Source organism: Schistocerca gregaria, chromosome 6 (genome assembly GCF_023897955.1).
Source record: "Schistocerca gregaria isolate iqSchGreg1 chromosome 6, iqSchGreg1.2, whole genome shotgun sequence".
Classification (NCBI taxonomy): domain Eukaryota; kingdom Metazoa; phylum Arthropoda; class Insecta; order Orthoptera; family Acrididae; genus Schistocerca; species Schistocerca gregaria.
In genome coordinates, this window is record NC_064925.1 from 491068268 (window position 1) to 491081461 (window position 13194).

The following is a 13194-nucleotide window of genomic DNA, read 5'->3' on the forward strand; positions in this document are numbered from 1 at the left end:
GTGGAGAAACTTGTTGATTATATGACCTTTGAAACAATGTTCTTAGATAAGTACTGGAGGCATGCAAAGCAGCTAAAATTACAGAATGATTTTTTGAATGGATGTCACTACAGGAGTGGGAAAAAAATAAAAGAATTTTGTGTAAGGGAATTGAATAAATTGATTTATTTATACAGACCACTAGACCACTGATGTCCCCATTCTAAAAAGATGCTTGCCAGAATCTTTGCAGTGGGAACTTATTGACAGTTCAATTGATTCTCTGGATGATTTTCTCAACTTTATAGAAGATATGGGCAAGACCCTGTGTTAAAGACTATGATATGCTGAACAGATAAAGAATGGCAGAAATCAGGATAGGTGAAATATTAATAATAATATTATTATCATCATTGGAAACAATGGCTATAGCTCGAATGATGAGAGAAATGGGCACAGTAATGAGAACAGAAACTGGAAAATCAGCCAGTAGAAAGATAATAGAAACTGTGGGAGGAGGAGAGAAAACTTTGATCAGAGAAGACAAGATGAAAGGGAAAGGTGTAGAAAAGAAGATACGGTGCACAAAATGAAAATTTTCAGAGGAGATAGCAGGGAAATTATCAGGTGCCTCATTCAAGGTCCGCAGTGACAGAGGCTGATTGTAATGCAATGAACAGGACCAAGCTGTATTCCAGTAGCTTGAACAGTAAATGTAAAAAAGAAGGGAAGGAAGTTATAAGGATGCAATTTTGGGTGATGTAGAGATATGTGGAGGTTATAATGATTATAATAGAAAAATAAGAGAAACAGAATACAGAAAGTTAACGAAACTAGCGATGACAATGAGTACACCAATTATTTTATTGGGGTATTAGTTGACAGGAATAAAGTGGGTGAAATAGAAGATAAGAATAATATGGAAACAGCTTCAGCAGAAATCACAAAAGTATCTGAGACAGAGATGGATGTTACGACAGAAATGGAAGCAGATGTTAATATCAAAATGAGGGGCAAGGTAATTAATACCAATGAAATTGACTGTAATGAGATGCTGTTTTGTGGTTGGCAGGAGAGCCAACACCGTGTTACTAGAGGAGGCCGAAAGGCACGCGATTTAGCTCACGCAGGCTGGCGTGAGGTCTGGAACAGGACAAGGAAATTAGAATTTAGAAACAACGGATGTAGCTGGTGGAATACTTAACTTTAATCCATTAATGATGAATGTCGCTCTTGACGGTACATAGTTCACAATATCAATAGTAACTGATAATGGTGCCTAGCTAGGTCGTAGCAAATGATGTAGCTGAAGGCTATGCTAAACTATCTTCTCGGCAATTGAGAGCGTAAGTAGGCAGTGAACCATCACTAGCAAAGTCGGCTGTACAACTGGGGCGAGTGCTAGGAAGTCTCTCTAGACCTGCCGTGTGGCGGCGCTCGGTCTGCAATCACTGATAGTGGCGACACGCGGGTCCAACATATACTACCAGACCGTGGCTGATTTAAAGGCTACCATCTAGCAAGTGTGGTGTCTGACGGTGACACCACATTCCTCCCCCGCAATTCGCCGTACGGTTGTGGCATAAGGCTTCCGCCCGCCGTGGGGAGGACCCCATGTTGACGGATGCGACAAGGTGGCGAGCCTAACAACAGGCGAGGCGAGGCTGTGCCACCCGCACCCTGCCATTCGGACCGCGGGGAGCTAGGAGACGCCTGAAAACCTGCTCCAGGGTGCACGCCAACATGCAGTGTATGCACCCGTAGAGAGACAGGAGGGGCCGAAGGGTCAACCTCCATTGGGCCGGGGCACCTGACGGGCAAGAGTTGCATTTCGGAGGACTACTGTTCACAGGAAGTGATCAGCGGCGCGTGACCCAGGGATGCGCCCGGCGGTTGCAGCGACGCGTCTACTGCGGGCGTCGCCGGCGGGAGAACAGGCAGCCGTGGCGGCGTCGCGTCGCCATGGGGTAAAATGGAAGGCAGCGTCGGTAACACCTGGGGCTGAGGCGAGCCAGTAGATGGGTCCCCGGGGTGCTGACCGGATGGCACTGTCGCTGAAAGCAGACAGCGAGCGGCAGATCCTGTGCGACGACAGAGGCGCAGCTGATTCAGATGCCGACGCACCTCACCAGAGGCCCCCAAAATCAGATACATAGCGCTGCCAAGGCAGCGAAGAATGCTACCTTCGAGCCAACGCCGTGAACCTCGATAGTGGCGATAGTAGACAATGTCACCTGGAGCAAAAGCAGGTGTCTGCCGCTGCACAGGAACCTGATGCGGCGGATGTAGCAAAGACATCAAGGTTCGATGACGACGACCGTGGAGCAACTCAGCTGGCGAGCTACCATCTCGGGGCTGAGAGCGATACGAGGACAAAAAGAGCAATAACGCGTTCTCCCGAGAATGCGACTCTTTCAACTTCAACATCTGTGACTTGAAAGTCCTGACCAATCGTTCAGCGGCACCGTTTGACTGTGGCGAAAACGGCGCGGACGTCAGATGTTGAATACCATTGGCCTTGCAGAATGACTGAAATTCTGCGGACATGAATTGTGGGCCATTGTCGGAAACAATAGTCTGTGGAAGACCTTCAATGCAAAAGATAGCGGATAACGCTTGGATGGTGGCAGATGATGTCGTGGAAGACATCCGGACAACAAAAGGAAAATTACTGAATGAATCTACCACAACCAACCATCGAGCATTCCAGAATGGACTAGTAAAATCGATGTGTAAGCGTTGCCAAGGGGAAGTGGCTTTTGGCCATGGAAAGAATTTCCGCGGTGGCGCTGATTGTTGTTCGGCACACACCATGCAAGAAGAGCACATATTCGTAATCGCGGCATCGATTCCGAACCAAGTACAGTGCTGACGAGCAAGTTGTTTCGTTCTCACTATACCCCAATGTCCTTAGTGGGGAAGCTGTAAGACAGAGGACTGTAACGAACGTGGTACATTATCAGAACACAACAGCAAAACACCACGTCGTTCAAAAAGTCTCTCCTCGTGAGCAAAAAATCGGCGAACCAACGGGTCCCCGAACCGTGTCTTTGACAAGGGCCATTGCGTAGCAACAAAACGCAGAACGGGAGCAAGGACAGGGTCGGCAGCTGTGGCTGTAACTACATGACGGAAATCAATCGGAAACGATTCGACCACGTCATCGGTTTTCGTATCAATCAACATGCAAGCAAGTTCGGAGGAATCGAATGCCCTATCTTCAGCAACAGGCAAGCGGGACAACACATCGGCGTCTCCGTGCTTAGCAGTGGACTGATACAAGACATCGTAGCGGTATTGCGAGAGGAAAATAGACCAGCGAATGAATTTCTGCGCTGTACGTGGAGGTACAGGCTTGGTCGGAAGAAAAAGTGATGTCAAAGGTTTGTGGTCTGTGATTATGGTAAAGTGACGACCATACAAGAAATCATGAAACTTTGTAACACCAAATACGAGAGCCAATGCTTCTTTCTCGATCTGTAAATAATTTCTTTGGGCAGACGAGAGCAATTTGGACGCAAAGGCAATAGGGCGATCGTGAGATCCATTTTTGTGCACAAGCACAGCACCGATCCCGAAATCCGATGCATCCACCATCAACAAGAGGGGCTTCTGGGGATCGAATGGCATAAGGCAAGCATTGGAAAGCAACGCAGATTTTAACTGACGAAAGGCGCAGTCGCATTCCGTCGTCCAGACGAACGGAACACCCTTACGGCGTAAGTGATGAAGCGGAGCTGAAATGGAAGAGGCATGCGGCACATAGCGGTGGTAATAATTTATTTTTTCCAGCACACTCTATAGCTGCTTCAAATTCTGCGGCGAAGGCAAGTCTTGTATGGCATGAAGGTGCGTGGGACGTATGCCTTGGGTATTGAGTACATGTCCCAGGTATGGCAAGTCACAAGCAAAAAACACACATTTGTCCTTCTGCAAGCGAAGACCGTCTTTCCAGAGATCACAATATCGTCCAGATAATTTGCTGTAGTAGTGACTGAAGCACAAACAGTTTGCAGATATTGCTGAAACAATGCAGGGGCGGATGCACACCCGAATGGCAGTCGTTTGAATTGATACAACCTAAGATGCGTGTTAACCACCAAAACGCACTGGGATTCTTTGTCCACCTGTATTTGCAAGTACGGACCTGCGAGGTACAACTTCGAAAAGTATTAACCCGGGCACAGTTTGTCAAAAAGATCTTCCGGGCGGGGTAAAGGAAAAGTTGCAATCACTAGCTGTGGATTCACTGTTGCCTAGAAGTCCACACAAAGTCTCAACTTTCCGGAAGGTTTTGGCAAAATTACTAAGGGTGATGCCCAGAGAGAAGTCTGCACACATTCAATTACACCTTGTGATTCCAAATTGTGTAATGTTTTTGCGACCTCATCACGCAATGCGTGGGGAACATTGCGCGCTCTGAAAAATTTCGGTTACGCGTTTACTTTCAGTTCCAAATGTGCTTTATAGTTCTTAGCGCAACCGAGGCCCGGTGCAAAAATGTCTGCAAATTCTCCACATAGGCGAGAAACACTGTCCGAAGGCACCATCTGGTTCACTGATAAGACCTGATTTACTATAGACAAGTTAAACAACTGAAATAAATTGAAACCAAACAAGTTCACTGCAGAAGAAGAACGAAGGACGTAAAATGACACAAGTTTCGTTTGTCCTTTGTATGTTGCAAGAAGGCTGCACTGTCCTAACACAGGGATCTCTTGACCTGAATAGCTAGATAATTTACCATTTGCGGCACGCACCGGAGGTGTGCCCAGCAGTTTGTAAGTGTTTTGATTGATCAGTGAAAGTACAGCTCCGGTATCGAGCTGGAATGGTATCACTTTGCCATTAATGTCCAAGTCTACAAAAAGTTTATTGTCCTGCTGACGACAAGAGCAACTGTCTCGTGCAACGTGAACTGACACTGGTACATAATCACTTGCGACTTGACGGGAGTTCCGGCGATGTCGACGCACGCTATTTTTGGGACGAACACAGTCACTGTTAGAGAGAGTGGCACTACGCGGAGTGGAATGAACTACATGAATTTCTATGGGCGAAGTTTCGCAAGCCTGAGTATCCTTGGTTCGATTCCGATTCTGGCGCAAAGCTAAGGGCCTGGAATGGTTTTGAGCTTCTGATCTGAGCTTTTTCTGGCAAACACTCTGAACATGTTCTTTTTTATTACAATAAAAGCAAATAGCTTAGCGTGATGGGCAATTCTCACGTGAATGTTTAGTAGCACACCGCGGGCACGATTTGATCCCTGCATTTGCTTGCCGGCGCGGCACACGTGGCTGAGAGCCTGGCGGCAGCGGCGCAGCCGGGCGCGAGGGCTGTTCACTGCTCCGTGCAGCTCGCCTGGCAGGCTGGTTAACCCGACACACTGCTGGCGAAGTTTCAAATGATTCCTGAGCAAAGTCAAGTGTGTCCTGACGATCCAATATGTCCACCACTTGTTGAAGGGAGGGATTTACTAGTTTCAAAATCTGTTCCCTTTATGCGAACATCAGAAACATTCTGTGCAATTGCATCACGTACCATAGTATCTGAATAAGGGAGTCCACATTGACATTCAAAAGCACAATCCCTAGTAAGGCCTTGCAAGATTGCAACCCACTCCCGATTAGTCTGACCTGCCGTACGTTTTGTACGCTATACCTTTTCGCAGCTACATTGACTGATTCTTTGAAATATGAATCTAATGCAGACAAAATTTCTTTGTAGGACAGAGTTGCTACATTGCGGTGGGTAATAATTTGACTATCACACTGTACGTGTTCACCCCGACTGAAGATAACAAAAAAGGCTGCTGCTCATTACCTTGAATTCTGTAGGCGGCAAGATGGAATCCAAATTGGCGTGACCACTCCGTCCAGCTTTCTAGTGCAGCATCAAAAATTCGAAAAGTTGGTGCAACAGCAGGTTGTGGCTGCGTTAGCAGTGAAGCAGCTGCTGCCACATCATTTTGCATAGCACGTTGACCATGGACAAGCTGTCCAAGGGCATCCAGTAAGGCCTGCGTCTGCTGATTCTGTAAGCGATAAAATTCGGACAGTACATCTGGAGATTATGGCAAAGCCATTACAGAAGTAAATTAGAGCAATATCGATAAGAACGCGGTTGTGCCTCGTCGCCAATTTTGTGGTTGGCAGGAGAGCCAACACCGTGTTACTAGAGGAGGCCGAAAGGCACGCGATTTAGCTCACGCAGGCTGGTGTGAGGTCTGGAACAGAACAAGGAAATTATAATTTAGAAACAACGGACGTAGCTGGTGGAATACTTAACTTTAATCCATTAATGATGAACGTTGCTCTTGACGGTTCATAGTTCACAATATCAATAGTAACTGATAATGGCGCCTTGCTAGGCCGTAGCAAATGACGTAGCTGAAGGCTTATGCTAAACTACCTTCTCGGCAATTGAGAGCGTAAGTAGGCAGTGAACCATCGCTAGCAAAGTCGGCTGTACAACTGGGGCGAGTGTTAGGAAGTCTCTCTAGACCTGCCGTGTGGCGGCGCTTGGTCTGCAATCACTGATAGCGGCGACAAGCGGGTCCGACGTATACTACCGGACCACGGCCGATTTAAAGGCTACTACCTAGCAAGTGTGGTGTCTGGCGGTGACACCACATGCTGTATGTTGATGCATGGGCAGAAAATGTGGGGTAATCTTTCTGTGGTAGATGATATTGATGTGTGTAGCAATAATGTTATGGATGGTGAAATAATTGTTAATGATATGCAAGTACTAATGAATGTACATGATAATTCTAGCTGTAGTAATAATAAGTTGACAAATGAAGTAAGAGTGAGTTGCAATAATGGTAATGGTATTGTGGCATCGATAGAGCAGATTGACCACACAAATTACAATCTTTGGAATATTAACATTTCTGACAAGCCGCCATGTTTAATTCAGTCTGCCTTTGTACTTCAAGCAGTGTCCATGTGTATCAGTCTTTATGGTAAAATATATGTGTACATAGAAAAATTGGGAACTTTTTATTATGTATATTACGGTCCATATCCAGAATCCCATATTGGTGATCCCGGACAAAAAGTTCTACGTCTTCTGTGACTTCTGCGCTGGTCGTATAGAATCAACAGTTTTCACGTCCGAAGCCATGGCTACATCACTGAACATTCTTTATGAAGATTAGGAGGCCCTGCTCTTACTACCAGGCCAACACAGCCCTCCACTATCAGATATTTCGCAGGTAACGGACAATGATCTATGATCTTTGATGAGGATAACCTCTACTTTAGCAACTCCAAAACGACCGAGTGTTACGCAGTTACCTCAAACAATGGACTCAGGCTTTGTTTCGCCAGATTACACACAACAACAAATGAAAAGTGAAGTGGATGATCTACTAAATACTGTGCCAATCGATCACTTGTATGAAATTCAAAGGGACCAAAATTCGCCCACGTGCTTTGGTGCTCTACCAGCCATAACATCAGTTACAGTAGTGCCATGTGCAACTCCCCATTTGTGCAAAATGCACATGCTGTCAATTATTACCAAGCTACGCCAGCCTCGCCTTCCTCACAAATCAGTAACAGACATTTTTATGCATCCAGTTCGCCAGAACAAACCACTGGATCGGCAGCCCAGTTTCGCGACCACGTGGTTACGGGTGCACCCAACATAACCTCTTCACCCAGCAATATTGTACTACGGCAGTGTGACCAACAACAAATTTCACCAGTGTTTTATGGTCCTAACACGAAGGGTGCATGGCCAGTGTGCGCGGTAAACCCTCGTTGTTGCCACTTTAAGCTCAAGGCCACCCCCCCTACCCCATCCTCACCCATGGGGGTCCTCGATTCCGACCATAAAACCAGTCACTCCTTCCGCAGTACCATCTGTGTGTGCCCCACTGACCTTCTGCGTTATTTCCGAGTTAGACAATTTCAATGCTATTCCTGCAATTTCCGGTACAGTTTACAGGTCCTCATTACGTGCTGCTCTCCCGTTTGCTCACATGGTACCGACCGTGCCTGCCCCGTTGTGTTTTTGGGCGTCTTCAGAGACATTAGAAACAGCCATTGTACCGATGGTGTGTGCTAGTAACATTTCCATCCCGGTGATGACGGATCCCAGCATGGAATCTTGTGCAGCGAGACTACAGTCCTTCCAAGACACGCCAAAGCCAACTTTGTCTCCACCTCCAGGTCGCTTACCCAAGCTACATCCCCTATATGACGTGGTCGTGCGGTAGCGTTCTTGCTTACCATGCCCCGGTTCCCGGGTTCGATTCCCGACGGGGTCAGGGATTTTCTCTGCCTCGTGATGGCTGGGTGTTGTGTGCTGTCCTTAGGTTAGTTAGGTTTAAGTAGTTCTAAGTTCTAGGGGACTGAGGACCATAGATGTTAAGTCCCATAGTGCTCAGAGCCATTTCAACCCCTATATGAGGACAATCCAGTTTCATGGTTTGCATTGGTGGAGCACCTCTTCATGCTACGTAAAGTGACTGACGACAACTCCAAGTTCCTATGTTTGGTCACACACCTTCACGATCACTCAGATGTAATTTGTGATCTGCTACTTTCGCCTCCACCACCGAAGTACGAGTTTGCCAAGAAAACAATATTGGATCGAATTGCCTGCTCGCCACAGGAATTGATAATTGAGATTCTGTACAAGGAACACCTAGGGTACCGCACTCCGTCACAACTTTGGCGCCGCCTCAGGTTACTCATGAGTGAACACACGATGCCAGACGTCAGTTTGTGGGCGATATGGTCTGCCAAGTTACCTACTGACCTACAGATACACCTACTGCCACACTCTTTTGAGTCTATTGGTTCTTGCCTACGCATCTCAGATCAGCTGTATGTGCTCCTGCGCCAGAAACACCCAGCGCATTCCCCATTGCTGTGTGACACTACACCTCCTGTTTACCAGCCATCTGTAGGCAGGGGCAGGGCCTGCTCTGCTTCCACACCTTCTATGCTGCCAGGCAGTACTTGTTCGCTCTCTCCTTTTTCTGAGCACTCAAGACTTGCCCACACTCCATACATCCTGCTTTACATCCCAGAACAGATCAGCGAGGACAAGCCTCTCCCGCTCTCACAGTCACTGCTACCACCACATCTGGTTCATCTGTACTGTTGGTACCACAAGATTTTCGGGGCTGAGGCCAAGAAGTGCAGGTTACCTTGCCAACACCCAAGTGCCGAACGCGGGAACTAAGTGAAGCCAAGTCCTGCAAGGAACTTCGCAGGTGTCCCCTAACATTGCACTCTGTCTACTTGTCCCCTCAGTTGAGTGGTGAGTGGTTGTTTATACATGACAGACATTTCATCACAGTTTGTCTACCTAATTAACACTGGCACTGATGTGTCTATCATACCTCGATCGTTGGCTCCTACTGACTTTTCACAGACGAAGTCTCTCCTATGAGCTGTCAATGCATCAACGTTACAAACTGTTGGTTCTGTCAAAGTGATGTTGCACCTATCCCCTTCTCTGCATTTCCCGTGGACCTTCTACATTGCTGACATTGACGAGCCAATTCTCGGTATGGATTTTTTGTCCCATTACGAGCTCTCCCCAAACATAGTCCAGTGTTCAGTGTTACACCACCCGTATAACACTCAGATGCGAAGCTCCAGCACCCATACTTCTCGTTCCGTTTCCACTGCAACATGGGATTTAGTTTGCGAGTGTTCTGCCCTCGCAGGCAAGATTGTGACCTGTGTCACTAACCTACTTTCGGAATACAACTCAACAGTGCACCTTTGCTGGGAGAATGACAATATGAAACTGTGGCCCGCGCCTCGCTGTTGAAACTGCTATCTGCAGTTCCTTCCGTGGATCGAACTTCATCGCAAAGCATCAGCTCGAACACTCACCAGGTTAGTTCAAAAACATTCATTGCGTGTGATGATTCGTGTTCAGTGACCTCCGCACTGCCCAAACACCCACTACGCACAGTGCCTCGTGTTTCAAACGGTGTCTCTAATAACAGTCACTCACGCAGCAGGACCACGCCTATTACACAGACCTCACTGGTTGATAAACATTCCCCCTCTTCCATGTGGTTACCCAAGGCAAAGTTAACAACAGACAGTCACTGCGCCCCCCACTCCGCTCCGTGCTACATGTGCAGCCGACCTCTACAAACAAGTGCACGCCGCACTCGCGTAGTAGGCGTGTGACTTTCGTGCTGCCTTTTCCCACTCACGCTAATGGCTACACCTCATCACATCCCATTTGTCCCAAAACTCTGCCTCAGAATGTTACTCAGCCTCATGTGCAGTTCTCAGTCTCTTCCGTCACTGATGGAATGACACACAAGGTAATTACCACTGCTGGCCCTCCTATTAGACACAAGGTTAGACGTCTCAAACCCATTAAGTTGTGTGTGGCCCCGGCAGCAAATTAACGAACTTCTGGAAGCAGGCATTCTACAGCCATTGGACAGCAATCGGTCTTCACCAGTTCACCTCATCACCAAACACGATAGTTCTTTTCAAATTTGTGGTAATTACAGATGTTTAAATGCATGCACTGTCATGGACAATTATCCCATGCCAAACTGCACTCATATGTTATCAGGTGCCACAATCTTCAGTGTGATTGACTGCAAACATGCATTTCATCAGATTCCCATCGTGCTGAAGTCATTATAAAGACTGCGATCATCACACCGCTCAGTCTGTTCCAGTACAACTTCATGTCATCGGTTTAAAGAATGCGGCACAAATGTGGCAATGTTTCATTGACTCAGTCTTACTACGATCCGAGTTCTGTTTCGCATACCTGGATGACATACTCATTTTCAGCATATCGACTGAAGACCATGAAGATCATTTATCCTAGGTCCTCCAGACTTTGGCATCCAATGGTGTCAAGGTCAACAAAGAAAAATTCCAATTGCGTCAGTCTTCTGTCACATTTCTGGGTTTATACTGTCTCTGCAGACAGAATACAGCCTCCCAAATCCTGCATGCAGGCTATCACGTCATTGCCACCCCCAGCTATGTACAGAGAACTCAGATGTTTCCTAGGTACTATGAATGACTACCGCCGTGATGTACCTTCTGCCACTGTCGTGCAGGCCCCACTGACAGACGCACTCTCCGGCAAACAAACTTCAGGTGTTAAACCAGTCCGTTGGACTGAACCCACACTAGAGGCTTTCAGGGCTCTTAAAACAGCTTTAGCTCACACAGTCAAACTCGCCGAGCCTGATCCATCTGCTGATTTGTTCATCACTACGGACGCCAGCATCATTGCAGTTAGGGCAGTATTACAACAGAGCAAAGGCGGCACGGTTTCACCACTTCATTTCTTCTCCAAAAAAACTGTCTACTGCACAGAAGAAATTTTCCACTTTTGACAGAGAGCTTCTGGCGGTGTACGAGACCGTCAAACATCTCCGCACTGACATCGAGGGCCGTCCTTTCTTCATTCTTACTGATTACAAACCGCTGGCAGGCACCTTCTGCAACCCACCAGAGGATCCTCCCCCCCCCCCCCCCAAATGTTTCCGCCACTTTGACCTGGTCTCTCAATTTATTATGGACGTTTGCTACATCAAAGGCATGGAGAACATCCCTGCTGATTTCCTCTTGCAGATTAATGCTGTTTCAAGTATTGTCGATTTATCTGACCTCGGCACTCTACAGGCTTTGGCCAAGGACACTCAGGTTCTGCTGACAGACCCGGTGTCTTCGTTCATGTTTACCAAGTCTAAGTTCCCTGGCATTTCGGTCGAAGCATGTTGTGACTCTTCTACTGGCATTGTGCAGCCTTTGCTCCTGACATGCTGTGCCGACAGGTTTTTGACGCCTTGCATAATCTCGCCCTCCCCGGTGTCTAAGCCACCACTCGCCTCGTCACTGAGCATTTTGTGTGGAAAGATTTGAAACGGGTCTGTCAAACATGGGCATGCAGCTGCATTTCCAGTAAATGAAACAAAATAGGACGTCACACCTCTCCACCACGACATCCCTTAGGGACGTTTCCGTCATGTACATATCAACCTTATCAGTCCCCTGCCTCTGTCAGAGGGCCACAGGTATATTCTGTCCACAATAGACCAAATGTCTCGTTGAGTGGAAGTTGTCCCCTTACCCAACATCACAGCAGAAACTGTGGCCAAAAGATTTGTTTCTTCTTAGATCACTAGGTTCGGCTGTCTGTCCACTATCACAATTGACCAGGGTTGACAGTTCAAATCTCCATTTTTTATGATTCTCTGTAATATTTACGGTATTAAAAAGGTCCATATGACAGCCTACCACCTGCAAAGCAACAGGTTGGTGGAACGCTGGCACCACACCCTTAAAACTGCACTCAGGTGCCTCGACTGTCTCTGGTCCGAAGCACTTCCTTGGGTGTTTCTGGGCCTATGTTCTGCATTTAAACCAGTTTTACATGGCACGATTTCTAAATTCATTTTTGTCGAAAACCTGGTTTTACCTGGGGAACTAATTCTCCCCCAAGCCCCGGGCTACCCCCTCCTTCCCAGACTTTATCGGAAGGATGCGTGCACACTTTAGAAACACCCGGCTACACTCACCTGTCAGTCATTCCCCACCTGACACTTACATGCCGACCGCACTCAGCTCTTGCTCACACGTCATGCTCAGGGATGACTCTGTCAGACAACCCTTACAACCCCCTTACCTTGGCCCCTTCGAAGTACTCCGGAGCGGCGAGGCGACATTCAACATTATGATAAAAGATCGCCCCCAAACTATTTCTCTAAACAGGCCCAAGCCTGCCTTCGTAGACTCTGACACCCCTCTGCCGTCCCAGTCGGACTGCCTGAGCACATGTCCTTTGGACGAACCTGCTAACGAGTCCGTTCAACCTATGGATGGCTTTTCTCAATCCAACAATTCACCACCATAATTCGGGGGTTCCTCAGGCGTGTCATCATCACCGCCATTCACAGATTTTGAAGACATTTCAGGTACTAGAGAGGCGGAAGCCCCGTCCTACATTTTACGCTGCAACGTACCACCTGACCCCGTCAACGATGTGTTGATTATGGTGTTAGATAATCATGTGCTTGTACTGCTCACTGACAGCACAGGCCCGACCCAAACCGAGGAACTCAATGTCAAGATAGTGCACAGCTTGGATGGCTCAGTCTGCATTCGGGACTGGCATGCTCACATGCCACCTCCTCTCCCATACTGCTACTCCCAAGTTAGCCAATGCTTCATTGCTCTCCCCCCCCCCCCCCCCCCC

The 13194-nt window shown here is 47.6% G+C and overlaps 1 protein-coding gene across 1 annotated transcript in view; it reads left to right on the plus strand.

Moving 5' to 3' along the window:
• Nucleotides 1-7108: 7108 nt before the first annotated feature.
• The window catches only part of LOC126279078 (ubiquitin-60S ribosomal protein L40-like), a 65605-nt gene continuing 59519 nt past the window's right edge, over nucleotides 7109-13194 (plus strand). The window contains exon 1 of the mRNA XM_049979536.1: nucleotides 7109-7198. Within this exon, the coding sequence (XP_049835493.1) occupies nucleotides 7131-7198 (68 nt within the window). The 5' untranslated portion in view covers nucleotides 7109-7130. The remainder of the gene's footprint in view (nucleotides 7199-13194) is intronic.